The sequence below is a fragment of the Neoarius graeffei genome, chromosome 4 (assembly GCF_027579695.1).
Source record: "Neoarius graeffei isolate fNeoGra1 chromosome 4, fNeoGra1.pri, whole genome shotgun sequence".
Lineage (NCBI taxonomy): Eukaryota > Metazoa > Chordata > Actinopteri > Siluriformes > Ariidae > Neoarius > Neoarius graeffei.
The window spans coordinates 95,984,332-96,010,652 of record NC_083572.1 but is presented as its reverse complement, the minus strand read 5'-3'; the positions used below and the strand labels follow the sequence as shown (position 1 = coordinate 96,010,652).

Below are 26,321 nucleotides of genomic sequence, written 5' to 3'. Positions count from 1 at the left end.
CACAAAATGCTGGGCTAAACCTGAGGTTCCTGGTTGGGACACAGACTTCAGCAGCCATCAGGTAATTGCCCAGAAACCATTATTATATTACAGTAATGGCATTTTATCAGACGCTCTTATCCAGGGCAACATACAACATATCCAGAGCAGCCTGGGGAGCAGTTAGGGATTAGGTACGGTACCTTGTTGAAGGGTGCTTCAGCCAATCTTGCTGGTCCAGGGAACTGAACCAGTGACCTTTTAGTCCTAAAGCTGCTTCTCTAACCTTTAGGCCATGGCTACCCCACCAAAAAAGTTATTTTATGTGCATTTTATTTTTCTCATTTATACTTCCAGTGTGTCATTCCATCAAATCTACTGTTTGGATGTTGAAGGAAAGTCTAATGCATTCATTTTTTGCATTCTCATATCCCACTACTAGTGAGAGAGTTATGAGAGCCAAGCACACATCTGGTCACATTCAAGACATCAGCATCTCGACTGTTGTCAAAATGCAGTAATGAGATCTTTTTCAAACATCTGCTTCAGTCATGGCTTTAGGAAAAAGACTGACAGCAGTGAAAAAAAGGAGGACATAATGCCAAGAGCAAAATAATTAGTAAAATAGATCTAGGATGGATACCATGGATGGTGGTGTTATACTGATTTATAGCATCAATATTTGACACTATGGATTATAACTTTTTATGGACAGGCTCATTTTTCATAATTTAATGTAAACTGTCATATTAGCAGACAAAATTTGAAGATGATGTAATGATGTAATCCCACGAGCACTAGAGGTAAGCTCTGAGAGGTTGTCATTACTTCATATTTTGGTTGTTAATCAGGCATCAATTTGCCCCTGAGGAAGAACCAAGCACTTACCATCTCACAGAAAGCATCTGAAGTGCATCCTTATTGTTCTCATTTCCAGACAATTAGCAGACTCGTCTTTCTTCTCGCTATAATTGCAAGATCTCTCTGTGGTCTTGAAGTAAATTCCCTTCCCTTAAGGACACATGAGAACTGTTGGCTAATTGCCTGTGTGTGTCTGTGTGTGTCAGTGCAGGTGTTAATTCTGTCTTCTCTGCACAGGAAATGGGAGGCCATGGTGATATCCAGTGCTGAGTGGTGGAGCCAGTGAATCCTTTCTCATGGCTTTAAGGGAGTTGTTGCTATCTCTCAGCCTTCACTGCTGGCTGGCTTCGTGTGCCAGTTTAAGTGAGGAAGGCCCTGCTGGACCCCTGGACTGGCTCCTCTCTGACAAGGGCCCCTTCCATCACTCCCAGGAGTATACGGACTTTGTGGAGAGAAACCGCCAGGGCTTTTCTACCCGCTACAAGATATACAGGTCAGTAGAGGATACATGAAGTTAAGTAAATGTTGCTATAGGTAAATAATCCATGAAGGTTTGGTGTAATGAAGAGGTCTAACCTTCTCAGTCATTTATTGTTGCATTTAATGCTGTGGAATGTCTGTGAGACAAGTTAGCTCCTATTCCTGTAATTTATCACTTGTTTAAATGTATATAAACAATACATATAACGTGTAACGTAACAATACATATGTGTATATGTTATATATATATATATAAAACAGTTATTCCACAAAATCAAGTCATACATGAGCTGATAGCTGACGAGGCATGTAAGAGCGAGTCGGCTATAAGCCATGTACAAGATTGAGTGGAATAACTGTTTTATTCTATCCACATTCACTGGAATTTGAGAAACAGAGCATTTTTATTTTTATTTTTTGCAAATTTGATAAATAAAAGCTTTATACAAAACGTCTGACAAAACAATTCCTGCTTTGAATGTAAACAAACCGGCGAAATGACAGTAGCAATTTGTGAAAAATGCTATAATAATTTTTGAAAAAAAAAAGTTCTTACCATCAAATACTTTTACTCCATATTTTGTTGCTTTTTTGTATTTTTTTGGGTTTTGTTTTTGAGTAGAGTTTTTATTTCATCCTCAGTTGGTACAGCTACATGCTCTGCCATTTTGTTTTTCTCTACTCATGGTATATGAGCTGATATCCTGGTAGTAGAGTAGCCAATCAGAGTGCACGATGGCTCATATCCAGTGAATATGGATAGAATATGTGTGTGTGTATATATATATATATGTGTGTGTGTGTGTGTGTGTGTGTGTCTATATATATATATATATATATATATATATATATATATATATATATATATATATATATGTGATCCTCCATTAACCCATGTGACCGAAAACCTGTCACATAGGTCAAGTTTTCAAAATTGAGTTATTGTGTTTTCATGAAAGGTCATTAAAAAAAGCTTTTCACAGCTTTTAATGCACAGATCAAGAAAATAGACCAGTATACCACTGATATATGGGCATTTCAAGTCGTCAGATTTTACTTTTGACAAAAAACTAAATCAGAAATGCAGAAATCTGCTTGTAAATTTTATGACGTAATCTTCTTAGCAACACATATTTCAAAATAAGATGTGAAGATTAAATTTGGGGCACATATTATGTTTTCACATATGTACACACCATTTTTTTTTTACTTTAAGATTTTTTAATGGGATTTTTTTCCCATTGTGGCCTCCATGTTCCCCCCACCACTAGTCTGGTTAACACCAGACCATATCACAAGTGAAATATGGTCTGGAATCCGCCTATTGAATTTCTCGTAGGGGAGGTGTGGTTTACGATTGTCAACGGCCGTTTATTGGACGTTGCGAATGTCTATCATTTGGCGTATACGTAGCCCATGGCCAGTCATGGCAGTTGTACCCGGTGACGTAGTTAGAGCGACGAAGAAGACGAAGAAGAGAAGGAAAGAGAAGGCAAAACAAAAATAGGAAAACAATGGCCCCGACCGATTACTGCCGTTTGTGCAAGACAAAGCTTGATCGAAAGTTTGGTTCGTATCGCTCGCCGCCATGTTAAATGTGATCCGTAAACAGTCCCAAATAAACTACAAGCTTCCGTTTGTCGAGTAGTACGCGTCACCGTCTTTCCACCCCTCCCCACTCTCTGATTGGCTCTCTAACTCAGGCGAGCCTTTAGACCATAGTTTCCATGCTGTCTTTTCAGATCGGAACGATTGTGCAAAGCAGCATGGGATTTCCCAGGCGACCCCACCACTAGTCTACAGTTCAAAAGTTCCAAAATTCTAAAGATCCTCAAAAATGTTGTACATAATTAATTTATAGCAACAATGGACCCCCCATCACTGCTTCAACCCCTCAGCCGCAGCCTTGGCCATACGCATGACCACGCCCACTTCTGCGGTCACACCCACGTCCTCACCCATATCCATTACCTTGACTCTGGCCTTCTTGTCCTTTATCTACCTGCACTTATATCTCTTCATCATCTGAACCATCTCGAGGCAGCACATCTGGTTTAGGGCACATTATGTCCTTGTAGGGATCAGGAACAAATTCTTGGATGTGTTTGTAGGGATATTACTGCCTAGCTAGCGGAAGTCCAGGTGAGGAAAGTGTGACTGGAAGATCACCTGGATAATTTCTTTTCTTTGGGTACAAAAAGGTGATCGCACGGTGTTCCATCAGGCCCAATCTGACATGTGCAGCTAGAAAAAATGAGGAGTTCATTGAGCTGTTGGAAACCAATACAAAAAAATATATTAGGCCTATTTCATTAAATTAATTTAATTTTTCATGTGCAACCACTGTAGGCACTCAGCATGACAATCCATGCTTGTCAATTTAAAAATAAAAGAGCATAAAAAAGATAGGCCTGTCTGTGTCTGGACACATTAATAGCATGTCAGTTCTTTGTCAGAGTTTTGGAATTGAATGTGACTGAAACTTCTTGTCTTAGTTTATAGTTGCTTCATTTTGTGTGTGCCTTCAATGCTTGTCCACGCAGTGAATATAAACGTAATGATGTAATGTCAGGCTTCTGTAAGACTTGGGAATGTATACTCATCCTCATGAAATTTATGATGATTCTCATCATGTTTATGATACCTCTCACAATTACAACTTCCACAACACACTACCGAAAGATCGCATTAACTGCCCACAAGACATAAATGTGACTTACCTACATTTTAAAGCTTTCTCCTACTAGCATCGGTGGCATATCCACAACAAGCAGCACTTTCCATGATGAATTCAAAATTGGTCTTTTTCAGGTCAAAGTCATCCTTGCCCATCTTCATTGTTATTGATATCAGTTATAATATCCTCTTCACAGTATTGTGCAAAAAAAAAAAAAAATCCGCAACAAAATCCCTGAACTTTTAACTATCATTGCGATGGTTCATATCGGAACTATGCTATGTATGATCTATAAGAAGATTTCTGATTGGTTGTACTGCACTTTTGCTGACACAATTCACAACACAGCAGACAATCAGAAGCCTTATTACTGATCATGCATAGCAACAAAGATTTTCCCTGTGTCTAAAATCACTCCCTACTCACTATATAGTGGACTATATAGTGAGTTTGCCATTTTGTAGTGCTGTCCAAATGTATAGTGAGAATTATTACACCCTATATAGTGCACTCAAAGTATCCCACAATGCATCATGAAAAGTAGTGTACAACCGATAGTCACTCATGAATCAATATATACCATCATGCATTGCGGTCACACTGAAGGAAATCAAATCAAAAGCCTGAAATTTGTTTTAATAAAAGGCAACAGCAAAGAAGAAAGTATTCAGCCTTGATTTGAAAGAATTGAAAGATGCAGTAGACACAAAGTACTTTTGTATTGATTAATGTGGGAAATACACTCAGTATAATATGTATTTATCAGAAAAATACATGCATATATTTATTATTTTGAAAACCCACCAGCCGACTGATCTGGCACGTTTTAATTGTGTGACAACAATGACGTAAATAACAGCATTTTTTATTTTTCATTTACCAATGAACTCACTATATAGTCCTCTATATAGGAATTCCCTATCCAGTGAGTAGGGAGTAGTGAATGAGTGATTTTAGACACAGCATTTGTTTACACAAAGATGAGTTTGTTTTATACCATTTTATTGGCTACTTGTTGACATTACATCAAAATGAATACTGAATGTGGTGAGTGGGAAATTACCAATGTATTTTGATACCAGACATGAAGGGTTTTCCTCAGAACTAAGATATTCGTGCTAAAAAGTCTGAAGGGTGTTTTTTTGTTGTCTCTATTTATTTATTTACTCATGCATTTATTTATTGATTACAAATTTCGACCAGGATTTGAAAACCTAAATAAAAGCATGTTTAAAGGTCATAAAGTACGAATTTCTGCAAAATGCTTTCAAAACATGAGTGTAAACATTGTATTCTGATATTATTGCCAAAATCTAAAATTCAGCTATTTTAGCCCACACAATGTATTTCCACATTTATCTCAAAATCATGACTTGCAACTTCATTCTTGCCTTTATCGTGGCATTGTTTTTGACAACCTTATGCAGCGAGTTATGCTTGGCTCATACATTGGCATTTCAGCCTTGCGTATGTACGGCATATCAGGATACATGGCAGTAATAAAGCAACGTCACAGCATCACCAGCTTACAGTATGTAGCTAATATTCTAGGATGTGTAAGACGATCTCCTTGTATGCCAGGGTGTGGTGTATTTTTAAGTCTGCACTAAAAAACCCGTAGCACATACGTAACAGGTTTGATATGTCACACATAGGTCACATGTACTGTATGCTGTAAAAACGAAAGCTATGCAGCAGGGACGTTGCTCGGACACCTATTATGCCGTGTGAATGCTTTAGTTGACATGTGTCTGATGAAGGTGGCTCCGGGGTGAATGCGGCTGATGTCTTCCCCCTTCCCTTGCCCTTCTTGGGTCCTGACTTTTTCGCTGGCATGATACTTTCTTGACTGTGACGAATGACAATGAATGCAGTGTGGGGCCCCCTTTTTTATACCCACCTGTGAACGCCACAGATATGCAGCAGCAATGTCACATGTAAGAACGAAACGCCATGCCAATGAAACGGTTACGCCACGGCAGCGCATCATACGCCATAACTTTACGTCCCTTGAACCCCATACAAACCCCAGACACACCACAGTAATGCCACACATGCATCATGTATGTCGCAGGGCTTTAATTTTGGACAAAATACGCCTCATTTCATGGCATTTGACCCACACACCGCTTACGTGGCAAGATACGAGACAGTGTGACACAAGCATTACATTATTTTTTCACCAAGATCTTGTATTAATGATGGGAGAGTTGAAGTACTCCGTAATGTCTTCTCCAGCACATCACAAGGACTTACAATGGGGTTAAGGTCAGGACTCTGTGGTAGCTAAGTGATGTGTGAAAATGATTCCATTCGAAGAGGGTTTGTTTCTCTTGTCAAGTTAAGTCAAGTTTATTTGTATCGCGCTTTTAACAATAAACATTGTAGCAAAGCAGTTTTACAGAATTTGAACGACTTAAAACATGAGCTAATTTTATCCCTAATCTATCCCCAATGAGCAAGCCTGTGGCAACGGTGGCAAGAAAAAACTCCCTCAGACGACATGAAGAAACCTGGAGAGGAACCGGACTCAAAAGGGAACCCATCCTCATTTTGGCAACAACAGACAACATGACTATAACATTAACAGTTTTAACATGAAGTCAGTTTCGCTGATGCTATAACTCTTCATTGCAAAACTGTTCGTGACAACTGCAGTCCTAAAGTTAGCAAGTCAACTGTAGTCCTCAGCCATAAAAGCATTACTGTAAGTGTCCAGAGCGTCCTCCAGGTACGACTTTCAACTGTCCAGATGGGGCCGTCCTCCACAGGAGCGGTGCAGTGAGACTCCAACTAGACACAGGGCACCAATCTTGTGAATGGATTCCAACCACAAGTAAAGTTCTAGCATTTAAATCCCTCCAAAAGTGGAAAGGGAGAAGATTACATTCGGTGTAGCAGAGGTCTCAATGTAAATTATTGGTAAAAGAACACAATTTTGGTCAAAACCACATTCTTTCATGATCTTTTGTTGTTGTCCAAAATGAAATACCAAATTTATTTTCTATAAAAGACATTAAGTACTCAGTTTAGGCTTATTATGAATAACATAGTGTCATCATCCACAGCGTACTGGAGTTAATTATTTTACTGATAGCTTCATGTTTGCACTAACGGCGTTTGTTGAAAAGAAGCAGCATGTTTGACAGCTGTTTTCACATATAATTGCCAAGACCCCTGAGAAGTGGTGTTTATCTAAGCCAGATGTTATCAAGACTAATCCAGGAGAATTTTTAACCCCCCAATTTATCCCCCTGTGCACTCCTCAGGCTTAATTTGAGAGTCTAATGTGCTTGGCTTTGTAGATTAACTTTCGGATTGAACTCTTGTTTTGCTGCGAGTGTGAGTGGCCTGAGTAGCAGTGTAACTTTTTCAGCACTTTTAAAGTGTTATGCCAGCAAATCTACTCTTTGGACAGTGAAGGCAAGTCTAATGCATTTAGCTTTTCTTTTCTCTAAAAAGGGGAATTTTTGGGTACACTAACAATATGCCTCAACTAAACCAGGTGTAAACAAGCTGAGTCTGGAAAATATGCCATAATCACATAATGGGACATTTATGAAAGAAGTCTTGCTGTATATAACATGGAGCCTAAATTGAAACATGGAATGAGAAACCTACTTTTCCTCTTGCATGTACGACAGTGCTTGCACTGACATTATTGTATTGCATAACTAAATTTGCAAAACCCAGGGTCTCATCAGAAAAGTTTTATATTATGAATATTTATAATGCAATGACTTGACTTACAGTAGGCATACCAGATGCTCGCTGGCCATGCTGTGAAATTTGTGCATGCAGACGTTCATCTAAGTTTCCAAATCTGTCATTGCTTAACTCTTGAATATTTTCCACTGTGAATACGATCATTAAAAAGCTTATAATCTCTGCTTTCCAAAGAAATGTATCTGGTTAAGATCTGTTCAGTACTTTGGGAGTAACGGCAGGTTGAAGCTGGTACAACAGAGTCCACTCTCTACTTGCAGGACGTCGGGAAACTGCCGGTGCTTTTCTTTTTGAGTCACGGGAAAGCAGTCAGGCTTTCTCTCTCTCTCTTCTGATCGGTTTATGACTGGATTACTCATGAATATCAATCAGGTAACTTTTATAGAAATGTTCTCTCGCTCTCACGGTTTCTGATGATGTATTCAGGAAAATTTTCTCTCTGCTAATTTTAATGTTATGATTCACAGGAGACTTTGAAGTGAGTTTTCATAGCTTTACCTACTTTTTTTTTTCAAATCAAACTGATTCATGTAAATAAATGACTGTTTTATAATATAACTGTAGTTGTGTTGAACAATTTTGAGATCTTACTGGTCAGAATGATATTTAAAAAAAAAGGAAGTCAGAAACGTGTCAATTTCAATTAAATTAATGGGAATTGTTTATTGGATGTGGATCACACTGTTTTTTCAAGGTTCGCCTTGAAAGCTGTGAATATTAATCGAAATAATAATTTATATTCTTTCATATAAACACTAGTAGGCCCTACTTTTGAGAAATACAAAGGCCTACAGAGCACAAAGACGGTATTAGAAAAATTATTTTATTACTTTTGTATTGAGTGTACCGATTTTAATGTTAACCTAATTAGCATAAATAATACTTATTAAATAGTAATTTGCATAATTATTTTTTTTACTTTTTTTTCAAACTTTGTATTCAGTATACAACCATCTATGTACCTGCCAATTTCCATGTAAATATATTTGGAAAAAAAGTTATTATGAAAAAAAAATTTTTCTCATTCGTTAATGAGGCCATTTTGGACCATGTGATCCTCATACATAATATTACGGCAGATTTCTAAAAAGTAAGACATTTTTTCAGTCTTTGATTTGTAATATCTCAAGAATGGATAAACCTATTTTAATTCTGTAAAAGAGTATGTTGTTCAGCCTTCAGTTCTGCATTCAGTGAGACCAGTTTCAAGCAATTGGGATTGAACTTAAATTTTCAGCTAATAAGCCTACTCACAGGCACATAACCAAACATTGCTGAAAGGAACAGATGTGTTCTGAACAGACACAGATAGAAATGTATGTATGTATGTATGTATGTATGTATGTATGTATGTATGTATGCATGCCAAAAACCATTTTTAGAGATTGCCATTGAACTGCAATCCCTCAGGAAGAAACACAAAACCCATAAGATCAGGAGGTTTTTCTTTCATGTGGCCAGTCAGTCAGATACGAAGGTCATGAAACAAAGAAAGACCATTGTGGCAACGGGGGTGTGGCCAAGCAGCAGTCTGTGAATGGAGGGCGGGGTTGGGGAAGGTAAGTGGCTAAGTCATTCCACCTGCTGTCAATGTGTGTGTGTGTGTGTGTGTGTGTGTGTGTGTGTGTGCGTGTGTGTTGCAGGGATGAAGCATAAAAGGAGGGAGAGAGCAGAGAAAAGGGGCTCCCTCCTGACCACGACGCATGTGTGTGTATAGAGTGAGTGATTGAGTGAGCGAATGAATGAATGCGAGCTGAAAAGCTAGTAGTAAAGGGAAATAAAGAGTTTGTGTGTGACCATCAACTCGCCTGCCGTGCTTCTGTGCTCCACCCACATCAGGAACTGCCACAGTGGTGCCGAAACCTGGGACGCACAGAAGGGAACCACCCCATGGAGTCCTCCCCATTCGAAGAGCCCATCCTTGCCCTCACTACCGCCCAGCAGAACCAGCATCAAGCGCTGACTGTTCTCCGAAAGGAACAAGAGCAACGCTTCGAAGCCTTGATGCTGGCCCAGCAGGAAGATCGCCTGGCGTTCCGGCACCTGCTCGCATCAGCAGTTGTGTTGACCATCACCTCAGCCGGCACCCCCACGAAGATGGGCCTGCAGGACGATCCAGAAGCGTTCCTCGCCCTCTTCGAGAAAGCAGCCGAGGAGTGGGGGTGGCCGCTGGAGTAGCGCGGTGCACCTCCTCCTGCTCCTGACTGGCGAGGCGCAGCTCGCAGCACAGCAGCTCCCTGCCGACAACCAACTGGTGTATGCTGACCTGTGGAAAGCCATCCTGCAGCGGGTCGGCCGCTCCTCGGAACAACATCGCCAGCGCTTCTGGACGCTGGCATTGGAGGAGGTCGGCCGGCCGTTTGCATTCGGCCAGCAACTCCGGGACGCCTGCTGGCGGTGACTGAGGGCGGAAGACCACGACGCCGATGAGATCATCGATCTGGTGGCACTGGAACAGTTCATCTCTCAACTTCCGGAAGGAACCGCGGAATGGGTCCAGTGTTATCGCCCGGCATCGCTGGAACGAGCCATCGAGCTGGCGGAGGACCATCTGGAGGTGGCTCCGACGGCAGGCGAGTTGATGGTCATGCACAGCTTGCATTCATTCATTCCTTCACTCACTCACTCACTCTACACACACGCGCGTTGTGGTCGGGAGGGAGCCCCTTTTCTCTGCTCTCTCCCTCCTTTTATGCTCCGTCCCTGTAACAAACACACACACACACACACACACACACACACACACTGACAGCAGGTGGAATGACTTGGCCACTTACCTTCCCCGACCCCACCCTCCATTCACAGACTGCTGCTTGGCCACACCCCCGCTGCCATAACCATATTCATTTTCATAAACGTCTCTACGTGATGCAGTGAGAAGGTTTATTTAATTCATCCTTAGTAATTGCCTGGTCATGGTCTCAGTAATTAGGGTTAAATTAAGTTTGTTTATATTTTGGGAAATGGAACCAACTATAGATCCATCCATTATCCATAACCGCTTATCCTGTGCAGGATCACAGGCAAGCTGGAGCCTATCCCAGCTGACTATGGGCGAGAAGCGGGGTACACCCTGGACAAGTCGCCAGGTCATCATGGGGCTGATACATAGAGACAAACAACCATTTACACTCAGTCAATTTAGAGCCACCCGTTAGCCTAACCTGCATGTCTTTGGACTGTGGGGGGACACAGGGAGAACATGCAAACTCCACACGGAAAGGCTCCCTGTTGGCCACTGGGTTTGAACCCAGAACCTTCTTGCTGTGAGGTGACAGTGCTAACCACTACACCACCATCAACTATACAATGAATCATAAAATACAGCAAAATATTAAGTGTGAGTGAGAATTAAAAAAAAAAAAATGCATAAACCATTGAGATCAATTATAAATTGAAGTGATGTAGTTGTCAGTGTCAGAATTCACATCCCATGCTGACAGTGTTAGCATTTGTTTTTATTTATTCATTTTAATTAGTGTTTTACAGTGTTTCCAGCAGATTTGGGTTTAAATCTGAATTTCTGTTCTACCTCTATGATCAATGACAGCCCTAATTTATTTGAGAACCTCGATGAAATCTTTCATTCACATCTCGAAATTCCTGCCAAATACTGTGCTTGAAGCCCACACACGTTCCAGTATAACAGATAAACTCCAACATTAACCCCAATCCACCCCACCCTCCCTCAAACAAACACACTACATGTCAACATTGCCGTGATGCTTAATGTGCATGACGAGCAAAACAATTAGACAAGGGTGACCAGACAAAGATCAATAAAAAAGCAAGGTGAATAATGAAGTGAAAGAAAAATAACATGCACAACAAGAATCTCTGCAGTATTCAGATGCTTTCTAAATGCCTGAGGAAACGACCCCAAATGTTAAAACCCATGTCTCAGGAAACAATATTCTTTCCAGTTGAAAGGGAAAGAACCAGCTCATTTGAACCACATATTAAAGGTAGACTGCCTTTCAGATTTTTCAAGTGTAGGTCATAAAAAGCATATTCCCTGACACCCAATTATTTTTATTTAGTGGACCGAAAGCTACTGAATTTGAATCACAGACTTCCAACTTTATTAATTTATTTATTTAATAGAACAATTAATGAATTTAGGGCCATGTGGCCCTAAATTCTCAGCTATTTTTTCCTGCTTCACCATGACCCAATTCAAGATACTACGTCATGCATCATGTGGTGGGCTTTCCCTGTTTGTGCAAAGCATTGTGGGATACAAATTTGAAACAGGAGAGAAAAATGGAGGACATGAGTGTGCGACTGAAACATGAAAGACTGACTACAGTAACAGAAAGCGAGAAGAAAAGACGTTACGTTGCGAAGAAAAGGAAACGCAGACCCAAACTAATAAATATCAGCGGTCAGCGAGCACCTCGGTGTGATCAGCTGTTCATTTAGCAACAGAATTATGTAACTGTCAGTGCACAATCAAAGGTAAACCTATACATGTGCACACGGACTTCCTCTGTCTGCTTGACTGTGCGAAGCGAGCAATTTCATGCACATTATTTGCTCGGGAATCCCCTCAAATTAAATAACTTCCCAGCCACAGAATGGCCTAATATTTTGTGAGATATTACAGAAATAAACATGCATCACAATGACCAAATTTCAGAGGGAAGTAAATTTCACCAATTTTATGAAATCAAAAAGCTGTCTAGCTTTAAGAGGAGAAGCTGTAGACTTCCCTCCCTTCATAATAAGTCTCAGAAAAATAAATAAATAAATAAATAAAAGACAATTGGAAAGGACAGTTCAACAGTGGAGCATCCAAGAACAGCAAATTCAATATCAGGAACGATCACGGAGTGGATACCTATTTAATGTGATTATCCCTTCCTGAGTTCTGAAACTAAAAATATAACCTTCTCAAATACAAAATTCAAACATGCTTAGTCAAGAAATAAAGACTACAGGCAGTAAAGATAAATAAAACCGAGCGATTCAAAATTAAATTCACATATTTAATGCGGACAAAATCAACAAAGTCAAAGTAAAACTTTGTTACTTACCTTCTTTTAGGTGTCAATAAATGGAAAAAAAAAAGACATTACCTTGTCAGCTATCAGCTCATGTATAACTGGATTTCACAGACTACCTGTTTTATTCCATCCACATTCACGGGATTTTGAGAAACAGAGCATTTTTATTTATTTTTATTTTATTTTTTGCAAATTTGATAAATAAAAACTTCATACAAAACATCCGACAAAATTATTTCTGCTTAGAATGTAAACAAACCGGCGAAATGACAGTAGCAATTTGTGAAAAAATACTATAATAATAATTTTTTGAAAAAAAAAAGGTTTGTTCTTACCATCAAATACTTTAATTCCATATTTTGTTGCTTTTTTTTATTTTTGGGGGTTTTGTTTTCGAGTAGTGTTTTCATTTTGTCCTCATTTGGTTCAGCAACACGCTCCACCATTTTGTTTATCTCTACTCACGGTATATGAGCTGGAAAGGATCTCTCTGAATCTTTATACTGTGCAATCTTCAGGAGCTCGTTCTACTTTCCTTATGCACTCATCACTTGTTAGGTCATAAAGTGATGTCCTGCACAGTGGTGCGCCTGACCTCTGTATTAATTAAAACATTTCATGTGTTTAATGGATCTGGAGCACATTGCATACTTGCTTGTAAGGTAATCATTATATTGCCTTATGACTTTTGTGAATCATGGCTTTCACTAAACCACTGCAGGGTTATTTATTTATTTATTTATTTATTTATTTTTAATTGCAATTTCAGCATTAGTTTTGGAATAGAGCTGATGCCTGTAGCTAGTGCTGTGACTTTGATGGGTTGTACTCCTATCATACTACCAGAACATGTGCTGTTGTGGAGGGCCATGAGCAGCATCAGTGCCACTGATATTGTATTGAGGTATTTCACCTGACGTCACAGGGTCACGTGACGCCCCGGTGTCCACCATTTTGGACGGCAAGCTAGCTAATGTCAACAACAGTAGCTAGTATGTTACTGTAGCAATATTTACGTTCAGTCATTTGGATGACTGTTAAAACCTTTCAGTCTCAAGTTTTTCCTTTACTGGATTTACTAGTTTACTGAGCTAGCGCGCGATGGCTCCCGGCTCGGCCGGCGAGCGCGCGATGGCTCCCGGCTCGGCCGGCGAGCGCGCGATGGCTCCCGGCTCGGCCGGCGAGCGCGCGATGGCTCCCGGCCTGGCCGGAGAGCGCGCGATGGCTCCCGGCCCGGCCGGAGAGCGCGCGATGGCTCCCGGCCTGGCCGGAGAGCGCGCGATGGCTCCCGGCCCGGCCGGAGAGCGCGCGATGGCTCCCGGCTTGGCCGGAGAGCGCGCGATGGCTCCCGGTTTGGCCGAGCGCGCTAGCTCAGTAAACTAGTAAATCCAGTAAAGGAAAAACTTGAGACTGAAAGGTTTTAACAGTCATCCAAATGACTGAACGTAAATATTGCTATAGTAACATACCAGCTACGATGTTGTTGACATTAGCTAGTACTAACAGCTAGCTGCTAGTACACTGCTACAACACAGACACCGACCCTAATAATACAGTTCTTAGTCATTGCCTGATAACAGCAAATTTATAACGGGCCATGTCTCAACAGACTAAGAAGTTATTTCAATGACATTTAATAACATTTTGTTTATCCTGAGGACCGAAAGTAAATGAAAATGTGAACAAACCTTAGCTGTAATCAGATGGCGACCACCGGCTCCAGGGACGACCCACTGATGTAGGCATGTTACCCAGCCTGACAAAATATTTGTAGGCATCCAAACTCTTATACGCTTTCAGATCAATACCTGTGTATAGTGATGGGTTTTTAACGACATAGGTATACAGATCATGTGGGCCGAAGTCAGGTAAAGACGAGGGCTTCGTGTACTTCTGTACGTCAGTGAACAATCCTGGTGGAAGCAGGTAAACATCGTTCTCTAAGCCTGCTAACCTCAATTTTTGCAAATACCTCTCCCTCTGCTCGCCCTGTAAATGCCCTACATTGCTGGATAGTGAAGGTGTTTTCTGCATCTCGCTCCTTTTTCTTTTATGTTTTTCGTTTGTTGCCTTCCTCGCATTCAAACCGATTCGAGCCGTGCCGTCCAAAATGGCAGCATCACATGACTTGGTCACGTGAGTGAAATACCTCAATTGCATGACACGTGAACAAACACACCCTTGGCAGTTTCTTATGTTGCCTATAGCAGGAACTGCTACTGCTTATGATCTATAGTGGCTAGTTTCCCACAAATTCATTTTCTGGTATAATGAAACAGCAATCCACAGCAGGTATGATTAGTTTATAAACGTATCTTTAATTAATCCTCTACCTGATTGAAACTGTATTTTAAGCATATTATGACTGTCATACCATTAGAATAAGCAACATAATTTATCTAACACTAGGACTGTATAATAATAATAATAATTATTATTATTATTATTGTATAATTATAATGCAATAATGTATAATAACTGTAGGAGTGTAATAATTATGAGCCAACAAAATCAGTAAAATCCAGTAATAAATATACACTACCGTTCAAAAGTTTGGGGTCACTTTGAAATTTCCTTATTTTTGAAAGAAAAGCACTGTTCTTTTCAATGAAAATCACGTTAAACTAATCTGAAATACACTCTATACATTGCTAATGTGGTAAATGACTATTCTACCTAAATTCTACTAAATGTCTGGTTTTTGGTGCAATATCTACATAGGTGTATAGAGGCCCATTTCCAGCAACTATCACTCCAGTGTTCTAATGGTACAATGTGTTTGCTCATTGCCTCAGAAGGCTAATGGATGATTAGAAAACCCTTGTACAATCATGTTGGCACAGCTGAAAACAGTTTCTTTAGAGAAGCTATAAAACTGACCTTCCTTTGAGCAGATTGAGTTTCTGGAGCATCACATTTGTGGGGTTGATTAAATGCTCAAAATGGCCAGAAAAATGTCTTGACTATATTTTCTATTCATTTGACAACTTATGGTGGTAAATAAAAGTGTGACTTTTCATGGAAAACACAAAATTGTCTGGGTGACCCCAAACTTTTGAACGGTAGTGTAGTTGCAAACAAATGTCATTATCATCTGTAATCTCTCCATAATGAAATATATTTAAATAAATTAGGATATAAAAGGTTAAATGCGCCAGCATTTCAGATGCTCTTTAACTTTCTTAACATATACACATTTCATACAGTATATGTACATATTTGTAATATAATATAGAGTTTGTGTCAAATCAAGTCAGTATCCTGCTTACTGTTCACATCAAAGGTGCTGGGAGTTGATCCCACAACAGAGTCTGAGAACCGTGTTAAAATTATTTGATGGATTAATCAATAATCAAAATGATTATCAGTTGCAACCCAAACTTTGTTCTCCTTGTAATTTTTTTCAAGTCAACTACTGGTTTTTTTTTTAATACCCTGCTGGCCGAAAGGCCCAAAGGGGGATTATGTCACGGCGATGTCCGTCTGTCTGTCCATCTCGGGAAGGGAGGAATTTTTGGAGAAATTGCATGAAACTTGACAAAATTCTTTATGTCGATAATACACATATTGCAATTTTATTCAATTCAGTCGCATTTTACCAGAGTTATGGCCCTTGATTACCAAACTTGTACTTTGACAATTTCATGAGCATGTATTAAGCACTTATAGCATAGATATAGTTGCCAGCGGGGGATATTGTCCAAAATCTCTGAGCACTCTTGTTAAATGTATTCATTTATTTGTTTGTTTGTTTCTTTGCTTAATTCAAGTGTCATATGATCTAATGTATAAAAATAAATAAAAAGCAAAACGACACATACAATGATTTGCAAGCCAGACTTATTGTCATGTCAGAGTAAGTTATATTTTTTGTAAATATAAGGACATATTTTGATATATTTTATTGTAACTGACATAATATCTGTCAGCTGTAATAAGAGCAAAGCACCTAATAAGGACATTATTATTATTTATTATTATCTCTCATCTCATTATCTCTAGCTGCTTTATCCTATTATTATTATTATTATTATTATTATTATTATTATTGAACGCTGAAATATCTGATATAACTCTGTGCCAAAGTGTCCAGTTTGTCTAGAGCTAAGTGCATACAATGATTTATTCTTAGATAGTAATTTTGCCCAGAGCCAAGGTCACTTTTTAAGGCATGCTTTAAAATTCCACACATCAAACATCATCTGACTTGTCTCATATTTGCTCATATGACTTGATTAGAGTGGATACCTTTAGTGTTTATTCCCTACAGTATTTTCATGACATTTATTCCATTGTATTGCCAAGGTCATATCATGAAACATGAAACAATAGATAAACTGTTAGATTCTTGCTGTTTGCTTCTTGCCCAGTAAAAATGCATTATTTATATCTATCTCAGTGTTTATTCAGGGAAAGTTACTCATTAGTCGTATTCAGGATCTGGTGACACACAGGCGAAAGTAGATTTTCTGGGTGATTCATCCAGTTTATTGAAATCACCTGCATTTGAATCACATCTCTGGTTGCCAGATTTTTCTTGGGTAGAAGCATCCAATATGGGTTTTTCAAAAGCATCTCCACCAGCAATTTGGGGGATAGAAAATGCAGACTGAAATAAGGTAATACATTTGAAGAGACCTAGTTTTATTTCTCACACGAATCAATTAATTTGGTCCAATTTAACAATATGACTTTCACCCATCCATTGTTCAGCAGCTTATAAATTAGCACTTGATCCAGCACATCCTGTTTCCTATCCTAGTTTGCATATTATTTTTGTATATAATATATTATTGTATTCACATTCACTGGATATAAACAATTGCATGCTCTGATTGGCTACTCAACTACTAGGTTATCAGCTCATATACTTTGAGTAGAGAAAAACAAAATGGCGGAGCGTGTTGGTGAACCAACCGAGGACGAAATAAAAACTGGACTCAGAAACAACGCCAAAAAATACAGAAAAAAGCAACAAAATCTGGAATGAAAGTATCTGATGGTAAGAACATTTCTTAATTCTTGAAAAAAATATTATAGCATTTTTCACTAATTGCTACTGCCATTTCGCCGGTTTATTTACATTCTAAGTGGAAATGATTTTGCTGGACGTTTTGTAAAAACTTTATATTGATCGAATTTGAAAAAAAAAAACAATATAGCTAAATGCTCTGTTTCTCAAAATCCAGTGAATGTGGATAGAATAAAATAGTTATTCCACTCAATCTCGTCATACATGGCTTATAGCCAACTCATTTTTTCCCCACACATCATAATGAAGTAATGAGGTAAGCTTTATCCATTGTTTTATCAAGCTTTTATTTTGCTATTTTGAGTTGTCACATGAAACATTGGGTGAATAAGCTGACCAATCATTAATCTGCTCTGCTTACAGCTCCTATTTCTAATTGTATCAATAAAGGAAAAGGCCCTCAAGGCAAGCAATATCTCTGAATACATAATGTTAAATTGTGGATTTAACTTCAAATGCCTCAAACGGCATGCCGCTTTTTTTTTTTTTAATGTGTATGTACAGCCTAAAGCATTAATTTCAGAGTGACACTTTGTGGGTTCATCAAATGATTACACAGTGAGTCTCACTACACAAGCATAAATCAACTCTGAATACAAGTGCAGTGTTTTATGATATAACTGCATTCAGTAATACATATCTTTCTAATTGGAGAATGTAGAAATCTATGCTTTTAAGTCAAACTAAAAAGGCATCCCTGTTACCTCTGACCACATATAATGCTACAGAGAAGATATTTGCCATGAGACTGGACTCAAAAACCATTCACATTCAGTAATTAACATGAAATAACATCAGCTTTGGCAGTGACCCATAATAACCTTTAATAACCTTTTAAATTTCAGTTGGAAAATGGATTGGTTCACATATTCATATTTATGAGCTAATTTCTTCCTGTCAAATAAGATGAGTCAATTTCTTTTCTCTTATTTATAAATTACTATTGTCATTATGCTTTTCTCATGTATTCATCATCCATATCTGCACTTTGCAGTAGGATGTGTATTCTACTAAATGGACATAAATTTGTTGACTTCTGTACGGAGAAAATGGATGATTTGTTAGGGCATGTGCGCATACGTACTTTACCACTTAAATTATTAAAATTCTAGCAATGAGCCATAAATCTTGTCCCTCATCAGAGGATGAATATTGAATATTGCTCCAGTCACAGAGATTATGGTTGACGTCTATGGCTTTGTGGCAGATACTTTATAGCTCCTGTGACTGGCTCACCATTAAAAGATTTCCTGTATTTATTTTTGCCACTGGCATCCGTTCGACATCAGTATTTCATTGCATACTTTGTGAGATTAATAGTCTTATCATGTGTCCAAGTGATTAGTGGGTTCTTAGTACTTATTACACTGCATTATTGGGATTTTCTTGAGAGGCGACTGTTTGCAACAAGGTTATGTTTGAGACAGGAGAGATTACAATCACTTTTGATTGAAAAGTAGTATGAGATCAGCATGCAGGAACTCACATGAGGAATAGCTTTTTATCTTTCCAAAAGTCAAATTCATGAGTGATGTTCAGAATCCATTCTCGTCATTCAAGACATTATCGACTGGATGCTAATGGAAATAGAATGTACTTATACAGTATAATCCACAGAGTAAACAAATAGCATTATGAATTCTTTTTGCATTTGAAGATTGAATTATCTTCATATTTCCATATGAGGAGCCTTTTTTGCTAACATGTGATGGCATCCCAGTGTTGGAATCGAGTCACTAAACCTCGAGTCCAAGTTCAGTCTCGAGTCCCCAGTGTTCAAGTCCAAGTCATTAAAGAAAATTTCAAGTCGAGTCCATTGCTGATCCGAGTCGAGTCTGGGAACAAGACTCCAACTGCACCATTTGACGGTGGCTGTTGCCTTTATATGAAACTGTCTCTGCTACTGTGTTGGACTAATGTTACTGCTTGACTGCCCCATTTTAGTTAATAGGCTACAGATGAAAAGCTTGTTCATTGCTCAGCAAGCCCTGCCCACTATCAACAGGGCAAATAACATGAGAGAGAGTTAACACTAGCTAGTTCATTGCTCAGCAAGCAAGCTCCGCTATCAACAGGGCAATGAACATAGCATGTCACTTACTTCTGTGGGTGGAGTCTTGCCAAATGATGATTGAAGTTCAAGGTCGTCCCCGTCGTCTCCTCGATAGTTCTTCTACCTCTGGAACACATACGGTAGCAGTGCATTTTTTCCCACTGCACGAGAAGTCTGTATAAGCAAAGCGGACAATCCTGGGGCATTCTGTCCAGGCATTTTACTGTCATTAAAGTTAGTTTGTTCCTGAACATGACGTATGAACAAGTGAATGCGCATTCTCTTGCATGAAATTAGTATAAAAATTAATGTAGATATAAATATCTTATACCAAATTATTATGGCATGTTACAAAAAATAAAGAAAAAATCAGAGTCCTCATCTCCAATTTATGAGTCCGAATGCAGTTAATGCACGAGTCCGAGCCGTCAGTGCTTTAGTCCAAGTCAAGGCACGAGTCCTTAAAATTGGGGCATGAGTCGGACTCGAGTCCGCGTCCTGGACTCGAGTACTACAAGCCTGTCTACATTATTTCTGGCAGATAGTTTGAACAAAGGGCATATCACGCTTTCTGGAAACAATCAATTTTAATGCACAACACATCTGTAAAGACTGAGATGGACAATATTATTTTCTGATCCAACACTTCTTTGAAGTGCCGTATTGCTGTTCTGACAAATTTTAATAAGATAAAATAAGGAAGAGAAATTGGCTTACACTGCCGGGTTATTTTTACAACTCAGTTGATGGGTTCAGCTGGCTGGGTCATGTAGCCTTGACCCAAGTTGGGCTGATCATGAAAATTGTCTGCACAGACAGTGCACATGCATGTTCTGTTCACGGGTGAGACGTTGGTGCAGTAATTAACACCATCATCACCCATAGGTGTGAATGTGAGTGTGAATGGTGGTTCATCTCTGTGTTAGCCCCATGATAGATTGGCAACTTGCCCAGTGTTCTGCCAAGGCAAGGAAGGACTCCATTTCTTGCCTGAAGTCAGCTGGGATTGGCTCCAGCTTCCTGCGTGATCCTGAAGGATAAGCAGTATAGGAGATGGATGGATGGATGTTCATTCACGAGTGGAAATATACCACTCATATTTTTCAGATGAGCTCCATCCAGGACATGGAGAACCAAAACTGTGACATAAATCTCTATATATCACTTGTGAGGAAATTGATGATTTTTTTTTTTTTATAAATTTGGGTACTTTCTGTTTGTGAATATGTCAAGATAATAAAAAGAACATTACACATTGGCTTGAAGATATGAAGTGTATCTTCTTGTGTTGAAAAACTCACATTTTTCATATGAAATACATTGCGGATCTGAGTGATGTATTTCCTGATATTTCAATCTGATGACGTCACTCCCAGTGTTTTCCCACTGACTGGATGCGAACTGTCAAAATGGCAAGCCAATTCAAAATTAAAATTATTTTGATTAACTTTCATTTTTTTTGTGGATGTGTCCAAATAATATAAAAAATTACACGGTGGCGCGAAGATATGGAGTTTATCTTCCCGTATTGAAAATATATCATTCATTTGCTTCACCCACTTATGAATATGTTCACCACTCAAAAATAAACTTCATATCTTCATGCAATTGTGTAATATTCTCTGATATATATATGAATTTATTCTATCCACATTCACTGGATATGAGCAATCACACACTCTGATTGGCTACTCTACTACTAAGATATCAGCTCATATACCATGAGTAGAGAAAAACAAAATGGCAGAGTGTGTTGCTGAACCAAATGAGGACGAAATAAAAATTATACTCGAAAACAACCCCCCCCCCAAAAAAAAATTCAAGTATTTAAAAGAAACAGAAATAGCAAAAAGCATATTGTTACGCCCCCCCATATCTCCTGTTCCCCACTCCAGCCCAGTCGGTGGCAGTAATCCACCTTTAAGTTGGTTTGCCAACTGCCAAAAAAAAAACCCGAAAGAAGAAGAAGAAGGCATTAACCCACCCACCCCCGAAAAAATAAAATAAAATAAAAATAAAGTGCAACAAAATATGGAGTAAAAGTATCTGATGGTAAGAATGTATCCTTTTTTTCAAGAATTAGTATTATTATAGCATTTTTCACAAATTGGTGTTATTTCACCGGTTTGTTTACATTCGAACTGGGAATGATTTTGTCGCATGTTTTCTATAAAGTTTTTACTTATTGAATTTACAAAAACAAATTAAAAAAAGCTCTCTTTCTGAAAATCCACTGAATGTGGATAGAATAAAACAATTATTCCACTCAATCTCTTCGTACATGGCTTACGTACGTGATAGCACGGTGGTGTAGTGGTTAGCACGGTCGCCTCACAGCAAGAAGGTTCCGGGTTCAAACCCTTTCTGTGTGGAGTTTGCATGTTCTCCTTGTGTCTGCGTGGGTTTCCTCCAGGTGCTCCGGTTTCCCCCACAATCCAAAGACATGCAGTTAGGTTAACATGGGATGGCCTTGGGCTGAGGTGCCCTTGAGCAAGGTACCTAACCCCTGACTGCTCCCCAGGCGCTCTGGTGTGGCTGCCCACTGCTCTGAGTGTGTGTGTGTGTGTGTGTGTGTTCACTGCTTCAGATGGGTTAAATGCAGAGGATGAATTTCACTGTGCTTGAAGTGTGCATGTGACGAATAAAGGTTTCTTAGTTATAGCTGACTTGGCGCTACGTGCCTTGTTATCTCAGCTCATGTAAGACTTGATTTCATGGAATAACTGTTAAATATATGTATTATGAAGCACAATATATGACAAAGGAGACCCCAAACTGTTGTGCAACTGATGGGACAACATTTCACTTTCAAAACCATGGCAACTACTCTCCTCAATTCACAAACGTTGTTAAAGTGTGTTGTTAAAAGAACACAGTGCAACATAGTGGTAAACATGTCCCTGTCCCAACTTTTTGAAGAAGAAGAGAAGAAGCCTTTAGTTGTCACATGCATACTCAAGCACAGTGAGATTCATCCTCTGCATTTAACCCATCTGAATCAGTGAACGAACACACACACACACACACACACACACACACACACACACACACACACACACACACACACACACACACACACAGAGCAGTGAGCAGCCATGCTATAGCGCCCAGGGAGTAGTTAGGAGTTAGGTACCTTACTCGAGGGCACTTCAGCCCAAGGCTGCCCCACTTTAACCTAACCGCATGTCTTTGAACTGTGTTCTTGGCACTAAATTCAAAATGAGCAGATAAGTATTATAAATAAATAAATTAATTAATTAATAATTTTAAACAAAAATTCAGTTTCAACATTTCATATGTTGTCTTTGTACTATTTTCAGCGAAATATTGTGTGTGTGTGTGTGTGTGTGTGTGTGTGTGTGTGTGTGTGTGTGTGTGAATGATATGGAAATTAGATGTTTAAAGTAGCTTTGGCTTTAAAATAATTAAATGATTTTGAATAATCAGGATGTGTACCAGCAATTCCAAGGTGGTATCTTGTTACAAGAACGATTGATTAAAGATTAGCTTTCGTGCCTCATGTACCACAAATATGGATCGCAACCTGCTTATTAAAAATAGAAAGCGGGTGACAGTAAAAGAGAGTGGCAAAGTGTCTGCAAAATCAAACCCCAAATTTATTTCTGCATGTCTTCTGTATGTATGTATGTATGTATGTATGTATGTATGTATGTATGTATGTATGTATGTATGCATGCAAAGTAATTGTATCTTAGTAAGGGAAAATATTCTGAATATACTGCAGTAAAACTAATCTAGTACTTCCGATTAAAATATTGCAATAAAACAGGGGTAGATGCAGGGTGGAAGGGTAAGTGCAGGAGATCACCAGCTTGCCCCCTGTGGTGCTTATGAGAGAGAGAGTTCGGCAGAGTTCAGGGGTTCAGTGCTGGCTCGATTTTCCTCTGGTGACTCTGAAAAGTATATACAGCACTTTTTTATGAGAATGTTATCCAACTCCAACTCCGACTTTGACAAGCAGTTGGGGGAATTAGTCCAGTTGTGCATGATGCAGTCCCGCTCCACCTTGCTACATGTACATTTGCTATAGTGTGGTTTGGTATCAACTAAATGCAGTGGTGCTTGAAAGTTTGTGAACCCTTTAGAATTCTCTATATTTCTGCATAAATATGACCTAAAACATCATCAGATTTTCACACGTCCTAAAGGGAACCCAGTTAAACAAATGCGAAAAATATACTATACTTGGTCATTTATTTATTGAGGAAAATGATCCAATATTACATATCTGTGAGTGACAAAAGTATGTGAACCTCTAGGATTAGCAGTTAATTTGAAGGTGAAATAAGAGTCAGGTGTTTTCAATCAATGGGATGACAATCAGGTGTGACTGGGCACCCTGTTTTATTTAAAGAACAGGGATCTATCAAAGTCTGATCTTCACAGCACATGTGTGTGGAAGTGTATCATAGTACGAACAAAGGAGATTTCTGAGGACCTCAGAAAAAGCGTTGTTGATGCTCATCAGGCTGGAAAAGGTTACAAAACCATCTCTAAAGAGTTTGGACTCCACCAATCCACAGTCAGACAGATTGTGTACAAATGGAGGAAATTCAAGACCATTGTTACCCTCCCCAGGAGTGGTAGACCAACAAAGATCACTCCAAGAGCAAGGCGTGTAATAGTCAGCGAGGTCACAAAGGACCCCAGGGTAACTTCTAAGCAACTGAAGGCCTCTCTCACATTGGCTAATGTTAATGTTCATGAGTCCACCATCAGGAGAACACTGAACAACAATGGTGTGCATGGCAGGGTCGCAAGGAGAAAGCCACTGCTCTCCAAAAAGAACATTGCTGCTCGTCTGCAGTTTGCTAAAGATCACGTGGACAAACCAGAAGGCTATTGGAAAAATGTTTTGTAGACGGATGAGACCAAAATAGAACTTTTTGGTTTAAATGAGAAGTGTTATGTTTGGAGAAAGGAAAACACTGCATTCCAGCATAAGAACCTTATCCAATCTGTGAAACATGTTGGTGGTAGTATCATGGTTTGGGCCTGTTTTGCTGCATCTGGGCCAGGACAGCTTGCCATCATTGATGGAACAATGAATTTTGAATTATACCAGTGAATTCTAAAGGCAAATGTCAGGACATCTGTCCATGAACTGAATCTCAAGAGAAGGTGGGTCATGCAGCAAGACAACGACCCTAAGTGCACAAGTAGTTCTACCAAAGAATGGTTAAAGAAGAATAAAGTTAATGTTTTGGAATGGCCAAGTCAAAGTCCTGACCTTAATCCAATCGAAATGTTGTGGAAGGACCTGAAACGAGCAGTTCATGTGAGGAAACCCACCAACATCCCAGAGTTGATGCTGTTCTGTACAGAGGAATGGGCTAAAATTCCTCCAAGCCGGTGTGCAGGACCGGTGTGCAACAGTTCCTGGAAACATTTAGTTGCAGTTATTGGTGCACAAGGGGGTCACACCAGATACTGAAAGAAAAGGTTCACATACTTTTGCCACTCACAGATATGGAATATTGGATGATTTTCCTCAATAAATAAATGACCAAGTGTAATATTTTTGTCTCATTTGTTTAACTGGGTTCTCTTTATCTACTTTTAGGACTCGTGAAAATCTGATGTTTTTGGTCATCTTTATGCAGAAATATAGAAAATTCTAAAGGGTTCACAAACTTTCAAGTACCACTGTAATGCTTTTCTTGAGGTGCTGTTGTTCTTGTGTCCAGAAATATCAAATATCATCTTCTTGAAGGTGGTTGTTAAGTGCAAATAAGGCCAAATTTTTCATGCCAAAAGATCTGACCACATATAATCGTTTGTGCATTGCTTTTAGCCAACTCAGTGCTACGTACTTTGTTGAGACTCGATTTTGTATATATATTAGTGCTTTCAAGCGATTAAAATATTTAATCGCGATTAATGTCGCGACTGTCATAGTTAACTCGCGATTAATCGCAATTTAATCGCACATTTTTGTCACATGAAAAACCATTGTAATTCTCTTATCAGCATAAAAAAGTGAATGGGCTTGCTCACCGTTCGAACTACGGGGGTACTCGGGATCCGAGATCCCCTGAAACAGACATGAGATCCCTTGAAAATATGACTTGGGAAATGTTGGGGGGTCTCTAAAATATTGGCAAAATGATGTTTATTGACATAGCAATCGTGTGTAACGGGAAGCATTTGCATATCCGAAGTGAGCGTGCGATGGAGAGCCGCGCTCTGAGACAAGCGCAAGCACCCCCCCAAGGGAATAAAGGGACCCCCCGAAAATATCGGCATAGTTCGAACACTGGTTGTACCAATGTTTTTTTTTTTTTATTGCAGAGCATAACACGTCTTGTCACAGCCACTGCAAAGTGGGGCTGGAGCCGCCGATGGCACCGTGGCTCTTCGGGGGAGGGCAGAGGACTTTGGCTGTGCGGGGCGTGGCATCATGTCACAGAGCGTTAATCTCGCGATAAAAAAATTATCGCCGTTAAAATTGAGTCAAGTTAACGCGTTAATAACGTGACATTTTTG

The 26,321-nt window shown here is 39.3% G+C and overlaps 1 protein-coding gene across 1 annotated transcript in view; it reads left to right on the top strand.

Annotated features, from left to right (window-relative positions):
• Positions 1 to 1,133: 1,133 nt before the first annotated feature.
• The window catches only part of brinp3a.2 (bone morphogenetic protein/retinoic acid inducible neural-specific 3a, tandem duplicate 2), a 119,028-nt gene continuing 93,840 nt past the window's right edge, over positions 1,134 to 26,321 (top strand). The window contains exon 1 of the mRNA XM_060918365.1: positions 1,134 to 1,333. Coding sequence (XP_060774348.1) covers positions 1,137 to 1,333 — 197 coding nt within the window. The 5' untranslated portion in view covers positions 1,134 to 1,136. The remainder of the gene's footprint in view (positions 1,334 to 26,321) is intronic.